The sequence below is a fragment of the Anarrhichthys ocellatus genome, unplaced genomic scaffold, assembly GCF_004355925.1.
Source record: "Anarrhichthys ocellatus isolate YVR2014 unplaced genomic scaffold, GSC_Weel_1.0 scaffold24, whole genome shotgun sequence".
Taxonomy (NCBI): domain Eukaryota; kingdom Metazoa; phylum Chordata; class Actinopteri; order Perciformes; family Anarhichadidae; genus Anarrhichthys; species Anarrhichthys ocellatus.
In genome coordinates this window covers 8,182,396-8,203,471 of record NW_022280054.1, presented here as the reverse complement: position 1 = coordinate 8,203,471, position 21,076 = coordinate 8,182,396, and the positions used below count along the sequence as shown (strand labels likewise).

Here is a 21,076-nt window from a genome sequence, read left to right as displayed (position 1 = left end):
AGAGAGAGAGAGAGAGAGAGAGAGAGAGAGAGAGAGAGAGAGAGAGACAGCAAGAGCGTGAATGTGTACATGTGTGTGTCTGATTAGTCTCCTCGTGTCCCCGGAGCCCATCGGCTATGGACTTTAAAGCAGCTGTGACTGGTTTGACCTCTGACCTCTGAATGTTTTACTCTCAGGGTACATCCCAGGGCAGTGCATTTGCTTCTGCAGACTGATATTTTTTTACTTGACTGTAGTACAGATGAAGTGCATTATAAGCAGTAAGATCCATTTGGTCCTATACATTATTATTTGTACTGCACCACTAAAGTGCTGTGGGACTGTTAGTATAAAGCTTCGCAGTGCATCAGTGGCCCTGCAGAAGTCTTTTTATTGGATGCTGATAATAATGAAAGCAACATTTTTTGGCATAAAATACCCTCAACTTTTACCTTCTATGCACTTTCTTTCACACTCCATCGTTTAGGGTTCCTGGCACTGATGAAACAATGCAGCAGTGGAGCAGTCCATTTACGACGGGGATCGGCCCATTTGCAATGCCACATGTTCAAATGCTTTAACTATTTGGCACAGGGACTGGTGCACTGTACCATAGCTTGGTCCCAGAACTGGAACTATCTAAAATACAATGCAATGCATTATATTTAAACCTCCTTCAATCTATCCATCCATCCAACCATAGCTCTCAGCCACAAGTAACACCGCCATTTCACAAGCAGGCCAATTAAAAGCCAGTGACATTCAGGTGTGGGAGACAGAGTGACATTAAAACTAATTCCTGCTAAAACCCAGTGACATTACAGCAACTGTCGGACAACTAGAGCGCAGACAGTCACTGACCATCTCTAATCTGCTGCGTTCTTTGGTGAAGAATGTGGTGCCGAAAATTGCCGGTGAGAACTCTATGGCAACGAGCAGCCCTTCAAATGTCATTAGGCATTTTTCTCTGCGCTTTAGCAGTTGAGATGATCTACGTCTACTGTACAGGGTCGCTGGAGGATTGAAGGGGAGGGACACGGCCCTCTCCTAGTCGTGATCAGAATCGAAATCCCCTTTGTTACTGAGGACATTAACATATTTGATGCATTTGTGATGCGTGTGTTTAACACATTATGCATACACAACGGGGACCTGCATGGTTGTGTTACTTAAAGATATGCATGCTGCGTATGAGTAAAGGGAATTGCACATTGATACTGTTGTTACAAGAATACATTAGCTATTCAGAATGGATCTGCTAAGAGAGAAGGGGAGTCCCTCCCCCCACCCACCCACCCAGCTATTCTCTTGTCACATCCTCGCTCTCGTGCTCATGCAGATGTTATTTCCACCCCTCCTCCCTGTGCATTAGCGAGGGATTGGAGCAAGGCTGTAATAAAGGACATCTCAGGGACGGAGGACATTGGGGCTTGAAGGTCGTATAGCATGGAGTCAGTGGCACATTGCTTAGGGCAGCATTACTCTCTCACTCAAGTGTGCGTGCACACGTGTGTTTACAAATCTGCTAGGTATGCACAATCAGAGCGCTGTGTATGTGAGTGCACAAATTAATTAGGTATGGATGCTCTATCTAGCGAGTATATGGGAAGAGAAGAGGACATTCGGGCTTAACGCTGGATGTGTGTTTGCTCCCAAAGACCTCGCTCCAGGCTAAACTCTTCTGCTCATTAAACCGTACAGGAGTAGTCTTCTTCCCCATCAGTCTCGCACAGAGAGCCTTAATCAGCATGCGATGCAGCCCTGATCGCACTGCTCGCGCACCGAATGAACATCTGCATTTACGAGTCCAGCAGATCTCAGTTAAATGCACACACACACACACGCATCATATAATTATGCAGACACACACTGCGTACACAGACTTGCAGTGGTGCCAGATCTCAGGTGGAAGGAAATCCTCTTGTCTCCCAGGCTGACCTCCTCTTCTATCCCCCCCTATTAGCCTGGCTTCTCAAGCGGAGCCACAAGTGTCACATCACATCATATGGAGGCAACACTAATAGAAATATTAATATGGGGAGGAGGAGAGAGAAAAGCTCTTTTCGCTCTCTTTTCCCCTCAGCAAACAGATTAGTACCTAATCCATTAGGGATAAGGGGAGATAAACTGTCCCTGATTGGCTACATTGGGATAAATAAACACATGTCTGTTGCAAATGGATCTACCCTGCAGAAGGCAATTTTTATCAAGTCATTTCTACTCGTGTATAGTACTTTCGGAGATAATTGAATTCTGCCAGTGGGATAACTCCGCTTGTTTTCTAATCAAATGCAGTTTTTTGTTTCAGACGTTTCTACAATACATCTTAAGATAAAGCACAATAACATAGATCAATCTCCAAGCTTTAAATTGTGAACATCATGCCCATTTTCAGATGTATACCTGCTTTTTGCATTTCTACTCGAACATATTTTGATGTTTTAATGTTTAAAAAACACATCTTTCGGTCTGAATATACCTGTATGCACCCTCTGTCGGAAACTCTCCGTTTTAGTACCTGTCTCTTTAAGCCTCCCTCCTGACAAACCCCTGACTGCTCTTATTGGCCTGTGAAATGAAATGTGTTGTCGTATTTTTTCAGTTTGTGGGTTGGTAGGTGCTTCAGATACCCAAATGTATTATGCTTAAGCACTGAAAAAGTGCTCATGAAAATACATTCGTTTTAATAAGTAAAACAAATGTATTTTTAAGGAATGCAAATTAAATTTCTCTATCCAGTTACAACATGATGAAAATGATGTTTAACATTGATCTGCTCTCAGATCACTTCAGACTCCAGCAGCTTTCGTTCTTCTCAGCCTTTGATATTTATCTTGGTATAAGAAGCTTCTTTGTGGCCTTGGTTTTAACATCTTCGCCTTGATCTCAGCCCATGGTATTTTTTGCTCCAACCCCCGATGGCTCTTCAGATGGAATTAGTGGTTAGCGATGTACCGGGCCAGTATGTGGCAAGTAGGAGGAAAGCTGAGATGTCTGAGCAGTTTCTTCTTCTGGACTCAGGGGAGAACATTGTCATCTTCCTGGCATTGGTCCAGCCATGCATGGCACAGGCATTAAGTACTCTCAGCTGAGCAAGCGCCATGCAGGGGCAAAACGTGTGCTTTCACAGCATTTTGCTGTTTGTGCGTGTGTTCTCTATTCGGTCTGATGTACAGCAGGGCTGAGTGATAAGAGACATGTAAGATAGATGATGATGATTGTGGGGGTGGGGCTGCTGGTGGTAGTAACCTCTCCCTCTCAGCCTTGTCCGATACCCGCGTGAGAGCAAAGGGATGGAGAATAGGTTTTTGAGAGCCATAAGCGGTGCAATTCACAGAAGAGATAGGTCTGAGGGGATGTTGTGTGGCACATTTCCTCTGGAGCAGGGAATCACACATAGTCGGTCTTTTTTTCTACCCTTCTTCCTCAAAGGCTCCCAGGTCAGCCAGTGGGATAAGCCCTTTTCATTTGATTGAATCATGCATGAAGGTTCTGTACTAATCTATTGTCAAGTAATATTTGATGTCCACACCTGCCTCTTTCAGCCCCACCATAAGAGAGATTCTCACAATTTATCAGAGGGACAACCTGGTGTAACATTGACTCAGTCCCACCACAATGGATTAGGCCAGGTGCTTATCTCAGGAAGCTTTTTAGAACGTAACCACCCAGAATCACCTAAACCTGTTAAAGCCTGTTGCCCAAAGTTTCTCTGAACAGAAAAATCAAAATGACTTAAGAATACATCAGACTGTATACCTGAGGTTTGCCAGACAGATGGGACCTGTAATCTACACCTGGCCGCCTAAATCACTCCTCCCGATAATAATAGCAATGCCAGCATGCCCATGGATGATTCAGGGTGTTGTTATACTGAGGCCTTCTTCTGACATAAACATACATTAACCAGATTGTTGTTATTCGCGTCAGCATGCTGGAATACACAACACACAGACACATAAGCTCAACACCTGTCGGAAAGGCGCGAAAAAAATCATGTTAATGGCTTTCATTTTGCAGACTGAAATCGAATTTATCAGCAGGGATACTTGGAAAGAAAAGTTTTTTTCCCTTTTTCATCTATGTGATGTGTCGGTAAGAATGTGTAGGATGAAAGAATTGCTTCCCTGAGCGAGCAGAACCTTCTGAGTGGCGCGCCCCATAAACCTTTCACTGGTCACGGGCTGTTTTTAACCTTTGTGTGGGATTCAAAATGCCAAAGAGCCGAACGTCTTTAATTAATCTCAAGACAAAAGCTCCTTGCATCAGCACGGCCTGCAGAGTGCCTGCAAAGTGAGAGTCATATCCCAAACTTTCAGAGAAAAATAAAACCATATACACCACTGGGCCGGGCTGCTCCCACCTCTGTTACAGCACACTGCCTACACTGTTTTGCGCCTGCACCTTGTTCTCTTTTTTTTAATTAGGGAGGAAATGCTGCCCAAGGGCTAATGCATAAGGGACAAAGCACTTAGCATGTCTGGCCAAAACTAAGATTCTACATTCAGGTTCCTAAAATAAATCCATTTATTGCTCCCTCCTGGGTATGCGTTCTCATGCCTAACAGGAGCACGATGTTGGTTATAGCTGTAGCTGCCTCACTCTGTAGACTACCCAAAACGTAAGCTGTGTGGCCAAATTTAAATGAAGGACTGTGGGACATGAATTAGCATAATACACACATGGAGAGGAAAAGAAGGGAGCTCGAAGGTAGAGCCTGAGATGAAGTGACTGCTACTTCTACAAAGCAAAAATTAAAGTCCCTTCGCCCTCCCCCAAACATCCCCACCCTCACATCCAGATGCTATCATCTGTTAAATTACTACTTCAACTCAATGACATATCCTCAGATACACCTCATACGCATTCATCCTCATGTTTAATTCACTTGAAAGTTGAGCACAGGGCCTGTTTTCCTTTCTCCCCCGCTCCCTCTTTCTCCGTGCCCCCGTGGCGATGTCACAGGGGATTAAGTCACGGAGGCCGAGGGGACTTGTTTATGATTCATCTGAAGGGAGGCTCGAGCCGGTAGTGGTACCCACAGGGTAGGCAGCTAGCAGGCTACTTCCCCAGCTCCCCTCGCTTTCCTGTTCCCTAACAGGACACTGAACACTGAAAAGTGCCTAATGGCCCACAAAGAGATGACACAGAGGGAGAACTCTTGTAAAGTCAGATTACACATTTCGGGATGACGTAAATCTTTATGACGTAAATCCTGCGTCATGATGTGCAATATTAAATTTGTATGAAGTTGGCTGTTAGTATACAGTATGTTAATGGCTTTATAATAGACTGCCTGCCTTGGGGTATTCATTGATCAGAAGTCATAATAAAACAAATATTATTCACCAGAACATGGTAGAAATGAAACTTTATGAGTTAAAGAAAATGATGAGGAAGGTTAAACACTAAAATACATTGGTGTTCAGTCTTTTTTTCCACAGAGGCTCCCTGATGCACTTTTCCAACTTCCTTTGGCAACATTGCTGTGCGTCACCAAAACAGATTTCCTGTACTTCACTCACTTTATGAAGAATAAGTAGTTAGTGTGACGTTCCCAATTAGTTCAGGAGTGGCACTACACAGAAACGATGACGATGGTGGACGTGCAACCGAAAGCTGAACAAGACATTTTTAGGCAAAAAGAATGTTACAATTCATTTACATGAGCCGAAGTTAAGTTTAGTTGTAAGACGAAAACACGGACAATTCCCAGACAGGATAATGCAATGGTAGCGACCTGTCAATCACAAGGTAGCCACGCCCTAAAGCCTATCCTGCTTTATCGTCTTATTTTACTATAAATCTAATTTACTAAATGAACATTATGCAGTGTTGATGTAATCTTGAAACTAGCTATTGAGACTATAAAAACGTGATTACAATGTTTACTGAGGTAATGAATCAGTCGCCCCCTGATGGCCATTAGAAAGAATGCAGGTTCAAGACACTTTTGTATTGGCTTAACTTTTTAGACCTGGATGTTGCCACCTGGGAAAAACTGCACCACTAAAGTGCTGTGCGAAACTTACCACCTGGGAAAATTGTTAGAATCTTTTTTTGTATTACTTCTGATTTCTCGATTTAAATTAACTCTAATATTTACATTTTTGGAGGTTACATGCCTCAAACTAGTGTTTTTTGGCGCACCCAAGTTAGATTCCAATACGACATTGAAGTCCCCTCCAATCCAGTCTCAACTAATTGCATGTCAGATTTTTAACAACCTGTTGGAGTTGATTAACTGTTGTAATAGTGTGCGTGTGTATTGTGGTAAGGCTTGCTTTTAATAAGGCTTGCTTTTAATAAGGCGCCTCACAGCAGGTAAACCACAAACAGTGTTAAAGTTTAGCTGGAAGCACATGCTCAACCACAAAGCACGCTAATATCATGCCAGGGTTGTCTATTGTTCCACTCAAACTAGTCTCCTTTGTTTGTAATGAAAATGTTATTAGTGACAAACTACCGTAGAACTGTGTTACTCAATAACGCTGGGCTGGTGTCAAGGAAACATATTACTGCTGTTCAGTGGGACTTACTGTCTTCTTTTAATTGCTCTCTTAATTAACTTGTGTCTAGCCTATCGTCTTGTCAGAGGTTGCCCGAGCATGGCATTTAGCAAAAGGTAATGAGATTAACCTCTCGTTGACCAAGCGAACGTAGATTAAACATTATAGCCCAATGAAATGAGCTGGGCCTTATTTACTCATGTGTACAGGCAGGCGACAGGCAGGCGAGCCGCAACTCTCTCAGCGGTAACATAGCTCAAATGTCAAGGGGGATAGAGGGGAGCATGTTTGGCATCAAGTGGCGAGTGTGGCCGGCCAGCTGCATGGGAAGTGAAGGGGAGAGCAGACAGCGCTGGAAAATAGCACGATATCCTCCCACTCTGCAGGCGACTGCAGACAGTCGATGAAAACAGTCGCTCATCAGTCAGTCACACTCACACATGTGTTAAGCTCGGCACACAGAGTCAGACACACACACCTACACCACCCAGACTCCCTCTCTGTCTGGTAGCTAATAGCTTGCCTCCTGCGCAATGTGGAATTAACCACTGGTAATCAAGACTGATGTCATTTGTTTGTTTGTTTTCTGGAAAGGTCATCCTTTTCAAAAGTCCCTATTTACTCCCTTCCAGAATAAAATGCAATCCTGGAATTTTCGAACTAAAAGGGGGTCAGTGATTTTAAACGTCTCCGTTTTAGGGGAGTAGTGTGGACGGTAAACAAAACATGGACGTCACTCTCTGACCTCCAGCATAAAGACACACTCATTGGGTGAGCACTCTAACTCGTCAGTATAGGAGAAAACAACGCGTGGCATGTTTTGAGTTTTTCGTCTTTCCTCTTAGTCCCGGTGAATTCTTGTCCGAAGTTTGCAACATTGCTCAACACTGACTGTAATGTCTGTGGACACAAACATGAACATTATGCCTCAGAGAGTTGAAAACAGTATCATATCCTCGAAGAATTCAGGATTTATTCTTGACATGTGCACTCCACCCTAATATGCAGCACACGAAACCCTTTACAGGCTCCTTGAGATTCTACAAGACCCCTCGTACTCTTAGAAACTCCACACATTCACAACGGGGCATTATTCGATTATTCTAAAAGGTCACTTTTGGCACCAAAACACTTCAACTATAAATCCAATGACATGGCTTTTGTTTTCACTGTGATCCATATCACATTCTATATCTAACCACTGTATGATGCTAATAATTCTTGCTCCTCAATTCTTGCAGTTTGCCCTCATTTCTGTTGGCACATCAGTTAACAATTTCCACGCCAATGGTCTACTTCAGCCGCAAAAAAAACAAAAAGCAAAAACAATGCAAGATGACAGATTCTTTCTTGTTTTCAGGCAGACTCTCACTTTATTAAAATCATTTTATCTGTAGAAATGTAGGAACTTCCTATGCCTTATTGAAGAAACCTCTACAGGGGCAGTGTGAACAAATTGCAGAGACTTTAGTTGTGACCTTCGCCCCGTTTCCTTCTCGCCCAGAGTGTCACTGCAAGCAAATGTCCTTCTGCGAGCCGGAATAAGCTGCCTTGGCCCAGCATGTGCCGCACCTCGTTTTAATCAGGCTTTGGGGAGTGAAATATGGGCCTGGCGAGCAGGCTGTACCCGAGCTCCATTCATCTGGTTTCAATCTTCTCTCCGCCCTCGGATGTGGCCGCGTGGGCATTCCTTTTCTAGACATCGGGGGGGGGTTGGGAAGAAGTGGTGCTGAGCAGCTCAGAGGGCGGGCGTATTTGTTTTGAGGAGCGTGTGTGTGTTTTTGTAACACTGTTAGGAGACACGGAATTACTGGTGACTTTAAAAAAAGCTGCTAAAAGTTTCATTTTCAGGTTCACTTATATGTTGGGTTTCTATTCGAACATGTTTACATGCTTTAATGTTTGAAAAAAAACTTTTCCTGACTTCACCCCGTCGGTACGCTCTGTTTTACTGACTGTCTCTTTAAGCTCCCGTCCTGAAAAAGCCCAGTCTGCTCTGATTGGTCTGATTGGTCAGCACTTTCTAGTTTCCACATCTGCGCTGATGACATCTTCACAGCGTCATCGCAGTCGGGGACTCACTAGGTGTGTGAGTTTATCGGCAATTCGACCAGGGACTTTATAGTTTACGGTTATAGTGACCTTATGGAAGTCCCGACAGCTCGTTTAAAAGGCACAGTTTCTGAATAGAGGCTGTGTGCATTAAACCTACTTTATAATTTAAAAAAATACATGAGCATCGTTCTGTCTACAATATGCTGCCTTTAATGTGTCCTTTCCTTTGTTATTCAATGTCAAGGTACATGCATTCAACATACACATGCAATATATCACTTTAAGCAAAAGCATGGCCCAATTAAAGTCACATGTTCCACGAGGTGTTTTTTATGTATGTGTAGCAGGTGAACAAGGTTAGTGTCCTGCCTGAATTGGCTTAGCTAATCATAAGGACAGATGGTATGTTGGTCCATTAACTCTCCTAAATGAGCCTAAGTGAGGCCTTTCCTGGAAGCCTCTCAGCCCCCTGTTGACCTGCCTGGCCATCGTGCAGCCACCACTCTGCCTCTGTCAGCCGCCCCACCAGTCAACACCTCTCAGTGTACAGCTGCCAAAACAGACGGCATCTGCTCACCTCTGGGGAAATGGCAGCCATCGACGTGTCCTTCCTAGTCACGGGCCTGGATGGATAGGTTACCTCTATGTCCTTTGCAGCTGCAGCTGCAGCTATAGAGCTTGAGCGGCTATAGCAATATAATCCCCTTGTCCGCGTATAAGGCGTTCCCCTGCTTTGTTGTTCTCTGCTTAACCGATCGAGTAAAGTGTTATGTCAAATGCATACCACAGGACTGGGGACAGCGCTAATATGTCAGTGACGCAGCGTGCTAGAGCTGGGCGGATGGAGAGAGGGAGTTAGCGTCCCGTCTGTTTTCAATTAGCCGATTAAATGTACAACACGGGAGCTGCTCTGTTGCATTCAGTTCCTATTTTCCCGTGGACCCAATGCAATAAATTAGCGTCTTCGCTGAGAGAGGCTTCGCGTCTAACCCCAGGTGAACTTGGACTTTGGACAGTGACAAATAATCGCAGTGACCTAAATAATGGAATTTAATCTGTGTGTGCAGAGAGGCGAGGAAGAGGAGGAGAAGAATACGAGGAGCGTCCAGAATCACCACACTCTCTTGCATATCCAGATTGGGGCTATCTTACAATGCTTCCAAAGCTGAGCTGCTCCAAATATAGCTCTAGCGCTGTGCTTGTTGTCCCATTCCCCCTTGTTCGTTACGTGCAGCCAAAATTCACCATAGAGCCCGCTGTGGCTTTTATTGTCTTTCCACAAGTTGTTAAAGTCTTCTTTGAAACACCACTGAGGTGTTGACTTGCATTTAATAAAAGTCATGGGTGTAGTACTTTATAGTGCATGGGGTAGATAGTATTTGTTAAGTTTTACATCGGTCTTGCACTATTGCGAAGCATCCATCATCAGAGAAAGCCTGGGCGACCACGATACATTCCGCTTCCTGTGGTCATACACCTAGTCAGCTCTATTTTCAACCTAATGGACATAAAATAAATTGCAGATTGCAGCAAAATAGACTTGGCAGCACAAAAGCTTATTAAGTATTGATCCGCTGAGGTCAGTGTCCATGTCCAGCCACTCCAACAATGTGAGTAGGAGTTTGTTCACATGCTTGCCAGCCACAAATTGAGATTAGTCCACATAAATAACAGGGGAAATTGAGGAGCATTTTGTGTCCCGGGGGAACTATGCCCACGGTTGCATGATGTGCCCGGGAGAGAGGCAGGAGAAAAAGGTTGTTTATGTGTGCACTGTGGGCATTATGGCTGTTTATATCAAAGCTCGCCCATCTGTCCAAACTCCAGCAGTGCTGAGATATGATATCCAACCAGACCAATGCCCAACAGGAGAGCTTTAAGTTGATCAGCAGCAGGCAGACCTGTCTGCTACAGTGTTTTAATGAATACGGCTCATCTCGTTTCTCTCTGCACCATCTGTCGGGCATGCAGGGTCAAACAGAGCTCTTATTCACAAAGCCCTGCCAACAAAAATACCTTAATGCCACGCAGACCAAGGAATAAGCTTTGCCCTGGGACAATGCCTTGTTGAATACGGAGGAACATAAACGTTTTCAGTGCAGGAATGCAAAAGTTTTCTTTGTGAGGGAGACCAAATTTGATTTCTGTCAAAGCAAATATAATTTCTCGAACTGGATTTGGAGTTGTTTTCTTTTGATTGCCCAAATTGCTGACTTTCCACTTTGAGACCAGTTGTTTTTTCTTCAGTCTTAGACACGTGCTAGTGAAAATGAGTGTCAGCAAAATGTTGATGGCAGCAGCAGAAAAAAAATATGAAGCACTTTTTGTGCATATCTAAATATGCCAAAGGATTCACTCTACTGTGTTTTCTCCGTGGGGAGACAGCAGGTTTGTTCAAGATTGTGTGCACGAGCTGCAGGGAGCCCACAGCCACAGGCAGCTTCAGTAACCTTGGTGATATAAGTTTCTACAAGACATTAAACTCTCCCCTCTCTTCTATATAGTCTCAGATTTGGAAATGCTCAAGCAGAACTAAGTGAATGTGCACACATGCTGGTCTGTTTAGGCTTTCTTTGCCAGATGTTGGGAGGAGCTGTTGTTAACTGAAGCGTGTTATCTGGTGCAAAACAGACCATTTGACATTCGGACCTTGTTCAGTCTGAACACATTTAAAGGGACAAAAAATGTCTTGAATAGTGGTGTTTTTTTTTAAGCCGAATGTAACCCTGTAAACGGTTTAACACCACACAAGCTTCTGCAGATTATTCTGCAAGTCAGGCTGAAGTCTCTAAGATGCATTGCTGTAATTAACATTTTAAATGGGGACCATCCTTTCCAAAATGATAAATTATTTTTTTCATTTAAAATAGAAAAACAAAAAAAAAAACTTCCAGCCAATGACAATCACTGTTTCCTTGTTGCTAGAGACAGAAGTTTGAAGTCTCTTGCATGTCACTCTTTCCACTTGGTCATGTGTCAACATTAACAAAAGCTGCATGAGGTGGAAAGAATTACAAGTCAGGCTGCTCACAATACTGTGTAGTGTCTTAGTGTTCTCTTTTGATTTTAATATATGTGTATGTGTTTGTTTGTTTGGAGACCAACCCAAACTCAGCACAGTAAACTTACGTACAAAGTTGGTAAAAGCTCTGTGCTCTTTGGACTCAAAAACCAGATTTATGGAGTAACTGGAGCATGTTGGACAGCTCCACCCATGAGTGTGGGTGGAGCCACCAGATGCAGTGTTGATAAAAGCACTGTAAGCAGGTTTCACTGACTCTCCCTCCCTCTGGGAATGGTGTAATTAGCTTTTCTCCCCATCTCCTCCCTGCTTCCCTATTTTGCTGGGAGAAAATGCAGAATACGTTGAGGGAATTAAAAGTGCTTGTCGCAAAACTAATTTTGGATCTATTATGGGGATCTGTCAGCGGGGCGGCGTCCCTACTGCTCGACGTGACAGCAGTGACGGGGCCATGAAAGGGATGCTAATGAAGGCAATAAGAGCAGTACAAGGTGAACATTTACCACAAGGCCTTACATTATTCAGACCTCGGTGGTATTTCATCTCCCTTTTCCCTATAGCCACTGGTCCTCCCTCTCTTTTACCAATTGCCTCCCCCCCTCCAAGTTCAAGGGATTATGGTGGAAATGATTCCATGCCTTCTTTTCTACCTCAAGCCCATCCATTACTGCTCCAGCCAGACTTCTTTCAAACCCCCTCGTCAAAAGACGAACATGAACAGGAAGCCCTTCACTTTTAGATGTTTTCAAGCTCCAGATGACTCGGTCCTCATGTAGCCCTCATGGTGCTACAAATAATGGATATAAAAGGGTGACACTGTGCTATTTTTAATCTGGCCAAGAAAAGTTGGTGCCTCGTTATTAGTTTTTGTAAGAAATTTATCATTACTTAATAATTACTTTACATAATGTTTACTAGTAAGCTACCTAGCTCTGAGTGGTGTCATTCATCAATAAATAGTAGCTGCTTGTCAGTTGGAAATACTGTGTTCCCCTTGAGGAGACAAAAACAAGTCGCGGTTAGATATTGGTAAAGCAATGATACGTTTCTTGTACAATTCTCACATGAGCGTGGCACGATAACATTCGAGAGATGAGAGAAGGAGAAGGAGTTATTCCGGAAATTGTAAGCTATTGCTAATTAGCAGTTAGCTCTTATTTGTTCCTTACTCGTTCCGTGGTAATGACTCTATGTACCTTATTGTAAAAGTGTTACCAACAAAAGCTCTGTGTCAGCAGAAGGGAGCGTCGGTCGCCGGGTGTGAGGCGAGGAGGATTATGGGATTTTATCCCTTCAAAGAGTCAGCCTCCAGTCAGGGGAAAAAACAGCCCCTTTGATTTTCACGGGAGCAATATATTCATGAGTTGGACCTTGAAACTACAAGGAGACTAGTGTAGTGTGCCATATGCAAAACATGTGTTTTAATAGGGCATGATAACTTGGTACATTTAAAGAGATTTGCCCCTTAAGAAGCTGTAATTAAAAAGCGAGCTGTGGCTGTATGAGTAAAGGACTCTCTCACAGAGGGGGTTGTTTTTATAGGCACTCAACTGGAGGCGGCCTCTTGTCTTTTGAGACATCTGAAGATTTTTTTTGAGCGGGTCTGTCTCGAAATCCCCGAAGATATCAGGAAAGAGAAGAGGGCAAGATGTAACCTACATGCATCTGTGAATCTCTTTTCTTCATTGGTGGTATACGGCATATATGTTTGGCATTTCATAGCCAATTCAGGTCACACAGGATTGCTGTGCTATTGGTGCGGCGCAGACACACAGCCTTTTAAGCAACATGCTGAGCTGTGAGTATTTCACTGTTGTCTCATCAACCCCATGCTCCTCTCAGCATGTCCCCTATTCAGCTAAAAACTAGCTTCATGTCAGCAATAAGAATGGAGGAATTGTATTCATATTTGCCTTGTAGGACTTTGCTAGTTACATGCATAAATTGCTATGTTTTAGAGAATCATATGGAGGTCATAGCCCAAACAGTTTTCTCTCTCTCCTGCATTAAACCCCGTTCCTTGACCTTGATAAACCTGTATTTGGCAGAAGATAAGCAGTCCTTTTACATATTGGCAGTGAGATGAATGTTACCTCCGCCTGCTGCAGTGAGGCTGTACATGTTACTCAAATGTGACTTGAAGGTTTGTGCACTGAGACGCTATTTACTGTCGGCAAAAGATAGTCCCTCTCATCTCTGCTATGCAGCATGTGTTCACATAACGCACACATCATACACAACAGCAGTCACGCACGTACAGAAAATGTAGGTGTGCACACATGTATTCTGAACACGAAAAAGCAGCGTGAATGCACACAATAGGAAATTCTCAGGAGTAATAAAACAGCGGTACCTCCAGTCTTTTCCCCCTATTGTGCATCTGCTAACCTGTGTCTAAAACCACCTTTGTGATGGTATAATCCATCCTCCACACCACTGACTTACAGTAAGTGCTCAAAATAAGGCATTGCACCATCCCTCCACCCCTCCCTCAACCTATTTTTCTCTGTCCTTTCACTCCCCCCCCCCATCTCTCGCTGTCCCTCTCCCTTCTCTGATCTGCTGTGTTTGAGTACCAGAGGTCACAAGCTTTGGACATAGCAAAGGCCCCAGCCTGGCCAATGTGCTGACTGAAGGGATATGGGGCTTGACTTTGGGCAGTGTGAAAGATCCAGGCCTGCCTTGTTTGTCTGTCTGTCCGTCTCACTGGCCACACTATAACAAGATTGCAGGGCTCTGTAAGGCGGATTTACTGGAGCACAACTCCCCCTAGGGCTTTTTCATAGAAATGGGTTCCTCCATATTTCACCAGAGCCTCTCACTCTCTCCCTTTGTAAAATGTGTCTGTAGTTCTCTGTCTCTCTCTCTCTCTCTCTCTCTCTCTCTCTCTCTCTCTCCAAACCTCTGTTGTTAGCGTCCGCTTGCTTTTGTTAATTATGATATGCTTCTTTCCTTTCTTTCTTCGGATAAAGATTGAACCTCGCCAGAAATGAAAGCATGAAGTTGAGCCAAACTGAGCTGAGAAAAGCCGACACAATGACAGAGAAAGAGGGATGGAGGGCATGGCCTGGAATAAAGTGCGAGCTATCATATCACAAGTCCTCTCCATATTTATCTCTCCCTCAAGATGGCCATTTATTTAGACGGCCTTTCCCACGTCCTTATGGAATCTCATAAAGACATGTGAATGCATGAACAGCACCCTGACCGGGAGGTTTATCTCGGTTTAATATGTCTCACAGGTTTTATTCTTTCTAGGTCACCTCGCTGCAAATTGAAAACCAAGGTCATCAACCCAAACATAACTGACCAAACAATTTTTCTGACTGTGTGTGCATAGCTGCCACAGCAATGAATCCTGTTTTGTCTCATAGTTAATGTTGACACAAATGATGGGGTCTTGCTGTCCGACCGTCCCAGCTGTGCAAACGGTAAATGAGGCCAATCCAAATGCAAAGGCACACCAAGGCGAGCTTATTTTGGGACCACTGTGTCATCCATTCCACAGTACAAAAGCCCCTCTACAAGACCATTAGTGGGAATGTGGGGAGCAGCGACTGTATACCAACCAATACCAATTTGGATTTGTTTGCCAACTCTTTATGGCAAAAACGAAGACAGTTTTCTTTCCGTCATAGGTACAGCACATTTGCTGTTTATTTCTTTTCTGTGAAATACAATACGTACAATTTATGGTAATCAAATCATTTTCGACACCAGCAATTCCAAAGTGTGTGAGCTGGCCCCAGTCATTGTTTGAAGGTCAATCTAAAGTGAGGTTGTGGAAAGTCTAGTACTTTGTGCGGAAAAAAGATTGCAACGCCCCGCTTTCAGCGGTCACCCTGGCCCTATCTATCCTTCAGGTGAACTCTTCCATTTACAGAGCCTACAGTTGAAGCGGTGAGAAGTTAAGTAGAAGGTGGAAGGTGAGAGAAGAGCCAGGGAGCTCTTATCAGGCCTGCTACACGGTGCTGGGTTCAGCCGGGGGCTGCTGATGGTTGTGGGACCCCCTGATTATAGAGGTTAGCCTGAGGAGCTGAGGGGAGACAGTGGGCACAGGTCTCCCAGCAGACCCCAATACCACCATCAAGCATTAACTTGCACCATTAAGTCCAACCAACTGCACACACACAATAGGACCATTCTCCCTCTTGGATAATCTTTTCACTGCAAAACTCTCTCTTTTCTGACATCGAAACTGATATCGGTGGGGAGCCAACAAGATGAATGACCCTGCAAATGCTGCATTAAAAAGTCATAAACGGGGATACCTTCAGGGTCCTGGATTTCCGCTGTTCGAAGGGGTGGCACTTATTTTTCTGCTGACTAATGACCTGAACTGAACAGGTGGTCCAACAGAGTACAAGGACCTCAGCAATGTGTATTGTCACTCTCTGGCTGACAAATGGACACACAAACACTCAACCATGAAATGGCCTTTCTCTGTCCAACTAGCGAATGGCAATTGGAAACCTTACACTTGATTGACAGTGGGGAGCTCGGGCTTATGGCGGAAGCCTCACAAAGTGAAAACAGAGCTTAAACAAAACTTGAATAACTGCTGAAATCCACATGATGTCATCCGTATGACTGAAGCTCCCTCGGAAGAGGTGGTTTGTGTGAGGCTACTCCTCTGTGTCCTGCGTCAGCACTGACTCATTGGTTTCACAGCACAGAGCTGACATTTTCATTGGCCCAGAGATCACTTATGGGACAGGGTGTTGGCTCCTGTGAGGGCGCCCAGTGAATGCTGATGCATTCGCAGGCCACATTTGGCCTCCTGTGGAACATTTGACAGCATGTGACTGTGTCTGTTGAGCACAAAAGGATTATTTAAAAGAGTGGCTCTGGGTTGAATCACTCCACCGCAAACACAACACCTGTTAATTTACAGTACCGTTTTGTTTTTTTCTTTAAATACGTGTTCCACGCCATGATGTTTATTTAGTCTGTGCAAACAGGGGGAAATATTGAACCTCCGTGCTGTTAAGCAGCATGATAATGAAAAGGAGATGTAACTATATTTACACGCTCAGAATCCCCAGGAGCTATTGGCTCGTTCGGCAATCAAATTAAAGACCGGTAGTTAAGTTAAATGATGTTGAGCCAAAAATATCCGTCACATTTGAGTGTGTAAGCTCAGTGGCGCTCTGCAGTATCGTAAAGTCTTTCTACCAGGTGGAATGAGTCGAATATCTCAGCAGTGCCCCACCCCCTCTGGACGCACACAAAAACACACACCGGCACCATCCATAGCTTCAGCTTCCAACAAACCTCCCTGACGCCTCTGGCTAATTCCACTCAAGCCCGCAGGGCTGTCCTGCATCCTCTAATAAATTAGCCTCGCTGCTCCCCCACTGAGACACAGGCCCTGACAGTCTGGACGGTGCCCGAGTCACTCGCTTGTGCACACAATCATAATTATTGCAACTTTTTATTGCAGCCACAAGATCTTCACTGAGTAAACTTGGGAATTTTCGGTGCATGCTCCGTTTGTCGACAGTGTCCGATCTCAATTCCATTTTGATAATAGGAAATTAAGCATGACTAGGTTGTAAACTGTTAGTAAGACAGAGGGACTCAATCACTATATCCCATCAGTTTTAGCTGTGTACCTTCCCTTCCCAGGCCACAATTGCTCAGAGCTGTTGCTGTGAAGAGAAAAGTGTTCTTTGACTGCCCTTGTCAAAAGGGTTTAACAAAAAAGATCATCATAATACTTCTCTCTGACCTCCTGTGTCAAACTTAATTTCCTGTAAAAAAAGAATCCTCTCTCTTCAGCTTCCGGGTGTGACGTATCTCAGCATCTGTCAGATAGTGATTGGGATTCTGGGTCATATCTCTTGCTGCGCCTTCCGTCTCAATTTCCTCTATCGGCATGGTTTTGCTTCCTATCTGCAGCATCTGCCTCTTGTCTCAAGTTTGGATCGAGCATGTGTCCCCATCTGACATCTCTCTACCTCCCCCTCCCTACCTCTCTCCTCAGTTCTATTCAGCCTGCTGTCAGTGGGTGCCCAGACTGAGATGAAAAAGGTCGTCGGGGACAATGCCACCTTACCGTGCCACCACCAGTTCCCATCATCCAGCTCTCTCGACATCGAGTGGCTCCTGCAGAAACCAAACTCCAAACAGAAAGTGGTGAGTTAAGATTCCCTTTTCTTCCTGTTTTTGTGAGATTTTAAGACATTCATTGAAACGAGTCCCTTGGAAGTGCTGCAAAGTAAAACTTACAAAAAAAGGTGATGCTTCTTTAACTGTTCATTGCCAAAAGGAGCAGCCTGAACTGTGTCCTCTTCGGGGGTAAAAAGTGTTTTACAGGCCGAACATAAACAAAACAACATTTGCGCTAAAACGCAGACCTCTGTCTACTACTGCTGTATTTTTTCTAGCTGACATACTGTATATCTTCTCCTCCTTTCTCTACTTTCATACATCCACTTTTTTTATCTACCTTCTATCTTTCGTCCTTTCGAGTCATGCTGATGGATTTACAAAAGGAGCCATAATAGCTGCCCATTAACTCAATGCCCAAAGTTACTGTGGCACTTCAAGTTTTAGTACCTTTCACAAAGGAACAATCATGCCCAGAATGTTCCCCAGCTGATTTTGTAGTTCTAACCTTGGACCCTTTTTCTACAGCATTAAAGACACAAAAATGAAAACAACTTGGACACAATTTTCAATCAGCTTTTATTTTCTTTTTTAAATGTGACCACAAAGTTCCTTACACCTAACACAGAAACAGTCCTAATGATGTTTGCATCTCTTTCCATCTGATGTGTGGCTGTTAGCTCGGTAGCGACCTAAAGAACTGGAACGTCGTAAGCTAGCCAGAAACCGCTAACTCAAGCTAAAGTTAGCTAACAGACGGAGCAGCGTTACTGCAGTATTTCTCTCTAAAACAGCTTCAGTGGTGACTCCAGGTTCTCTGGAGATGTTTCTGTACCCTGCCTCACCAACACGCAACTGACGTGAGACCGCTCACACACTCCCTCGAGCTCCACCGAGGGCATTTTGTTGTTTCCAAAAACGTCAGCTCATGAAAGAAAGACAGTGTGCGCTGCATATCTGTCACTCTGAAGTGCTCCTGTTTTCTTTTCAAGTTATTATAGGCCCACTTGTTTTTACCCAGTGACTTTCAAGGCTTCACATCATGAGTTTGAATTACTTCTGGGCATATTAAGCATCTGTTTACATGCTCTCTGTCTTTTACATTGTTTGCTTAAGTCAAATAAAACAACTTGAATTCCAAATACATGATTTATGTTATTACAATACACTACTTCCAGTGGCATTTCGTTGGTTTTCCTTTGCTGTGTGTCTGCCTGAAAGCTAGAGAAAAACTCAAAACATAGATGGCAGCTGATTCAAGACCATGACAGTGCAACTATTCTGTCCTAAATAAATCATCACCTTGCTGAAAGTCTTTAAAGAGCCGTGACTTGCTTTTGTGTCTCACAGCCTCTTGAGACATTTTTGGTATAGTTTCAGTGGTTTTGAATTATTGCCTTTCTTCACCCAAATTGAGCGTAGTATCTGATGATAGACAGAGCATCAAATCTCAACATCTTCCTGTCGGAAGAAAGAGATTTCCTTTCTCTTTCGAAGTCGTTCGTTCATGGGCTGATGTGTTGGTTAGCACAGGGAAATATGAGAAAGGAAAGAAGAAGAGTGTGTGGAGCGGGAAACCGAGGGGCTAGGAATGAACGAAAGGGGAAAACAATTGTTATGCTTTGATGATTCAAAGGGGGGCTGCCACATTGCGATGAATATTTAACGGGACGATAACATTGAAGGCGCCATTAATTAAAATCAAACGTCTGAAAATTTGATTAGGAAAGAGAGTGCGCCTGTAGCTGAATGAATAAATCATTCTTTTGTTCTGCTGGAGGGCCGTGTTGAGAGGGAAAGAGCATCTTGTCAACATTTAGCCTCTGTTAGCTAATGTACAGGTTACATGTGTTAAGAACACGGAGGGGCGAGAGACGTCTCACCGACGTTCATCTTACATCTTCTTAGAACTTACTAGCTTCTAATAAAGTGGCCCCTCAGATTCTCACTGTGCTGACCTGCAACTATAGTCACCCTCAACACTGGGTATTCCCATAGCAACAGCAGTGGCACAGACCTGGAAAAATGTAATTTTCCAAAAAATGTAAAACAATGAAAGTAAGCTGCTTAAAGCGGAAATTCTCCACGTTTCACAAATCATCATCCTTTTTTTGGAAAACACTAGCAGCACTGTTATACTAGGGTTGCTGTTGATTTTCAAAGCAACAAAATGCAAAATTGCTGCCCATACAGTACACCATTTTGAACATAGGTCTACTTTATTGGCATTCATTACCAGGACAATTGTGGCCCACTGAGCTGATACATTTTCATGAAATAGAAGGTGGAGAGGCGAGGGTCTCCAACAACAGCAATAATGCAGAATATGTATTTTTCTGTATTTCCTTCTGTATTTTTTCTACCATTCAATAAATATATATATATCATTTTATGAGGATAATTAAACACATAATGAATGACAGTTTTAAATCAAAACGTAAGTGCCTTGAATGTTTGAATGTTAACAAAAAACTATTGGTTTGTGTGAAATCTGGTCCCAATATTCCTCAACAATTCCTCCTTTATCAGAAATTAGGTGAATAGCTATCATCTGTTTGAACAAAGTATCATGTATGATACAGAAATAAGATACATAAAAAATGAAGAACTGATATTTTTACCAAAAGCACACAGTCCAGGCAAAGACGAGGTTCTTTTACTCTCAGTATATTTCATCTAATGACTCCTATTTGTTAAAATAGGAGTCATTAGATGAAATATACTGAGAGTAACAGTATATGCTGTTGTTGGAAAACAACAAACAACAAACAGCAAACAAACCACCTAATTTTAATTGCAAACTATGCCAACAGCCTGTGGCCATTTTCTAAATTCTTCTTAAATTCCTCACACTCACTGGCACTTTCACTATCTCTCTCTTGCTGTCATAAGTAAGTGTTCAGAGGACACCCAGACATAACCAGGAGCATGAATACACATATCCACTTGTAGTGCGGTCCATACTCATGTGAGTAATAAATGAGTTCATGAAGGCAGCTGAAGTGTGCCCATAGGCAGGTGCTTTTTTTAAAATATGTCCCACTTTGTGTAGGTGCCAGGGCCATGTCGCTCTGTGCCTGTAGCTGTGACACTGTTTGCATTCATAGTGTGTTTCTACTCTACATTTGCTCAGAAGCTACTTTGTGTGTGTAGATCTGTGCATGTGTGTGTGTGTAAATGCCCAGTCGTCACCTGTGATCACAGCAGGTACCCCTGTGTCTTAGGCCCTGATGCACTGTGGCACCGGCATTTAGCAGTCCCCATCTGCAGGCTCTCACTTGCCCTGAGTAATAGGCCACTGTGACAGCTGTGTTTGTTTGTGTTTGTGGAGGTGGATGGAGAGAAAGAGAGGCAAAGAGAGAGAGAGAGAGAGAGAGAGAGAGAGAGAGAGAGAGAGAGA

General features: G+C 43.6%; 1 protein-coding gene across 1 annotated transcript in view; it reads left to right on the top strand.

The window, feature by feature from the left end:
* The window catches only part of clmpb (CXADR like membrane protein b), a 65,301-nt gene that overhangs the window by 28,979 nt on the left and 15,246 nt on the right, over positions 1 to 21,076 (top strand). The window contains exon 2 of the mRNA XM_031860553.1: positions 17,552 to 17,703. Coding sequence (XP_031716413.1) covers positions 17,552 to 17,703 — 152 coding nt within the window. The remainder of the gene's footprint in view (positions 1 to 17,551; positions 17,704 to 21,076) is intronic.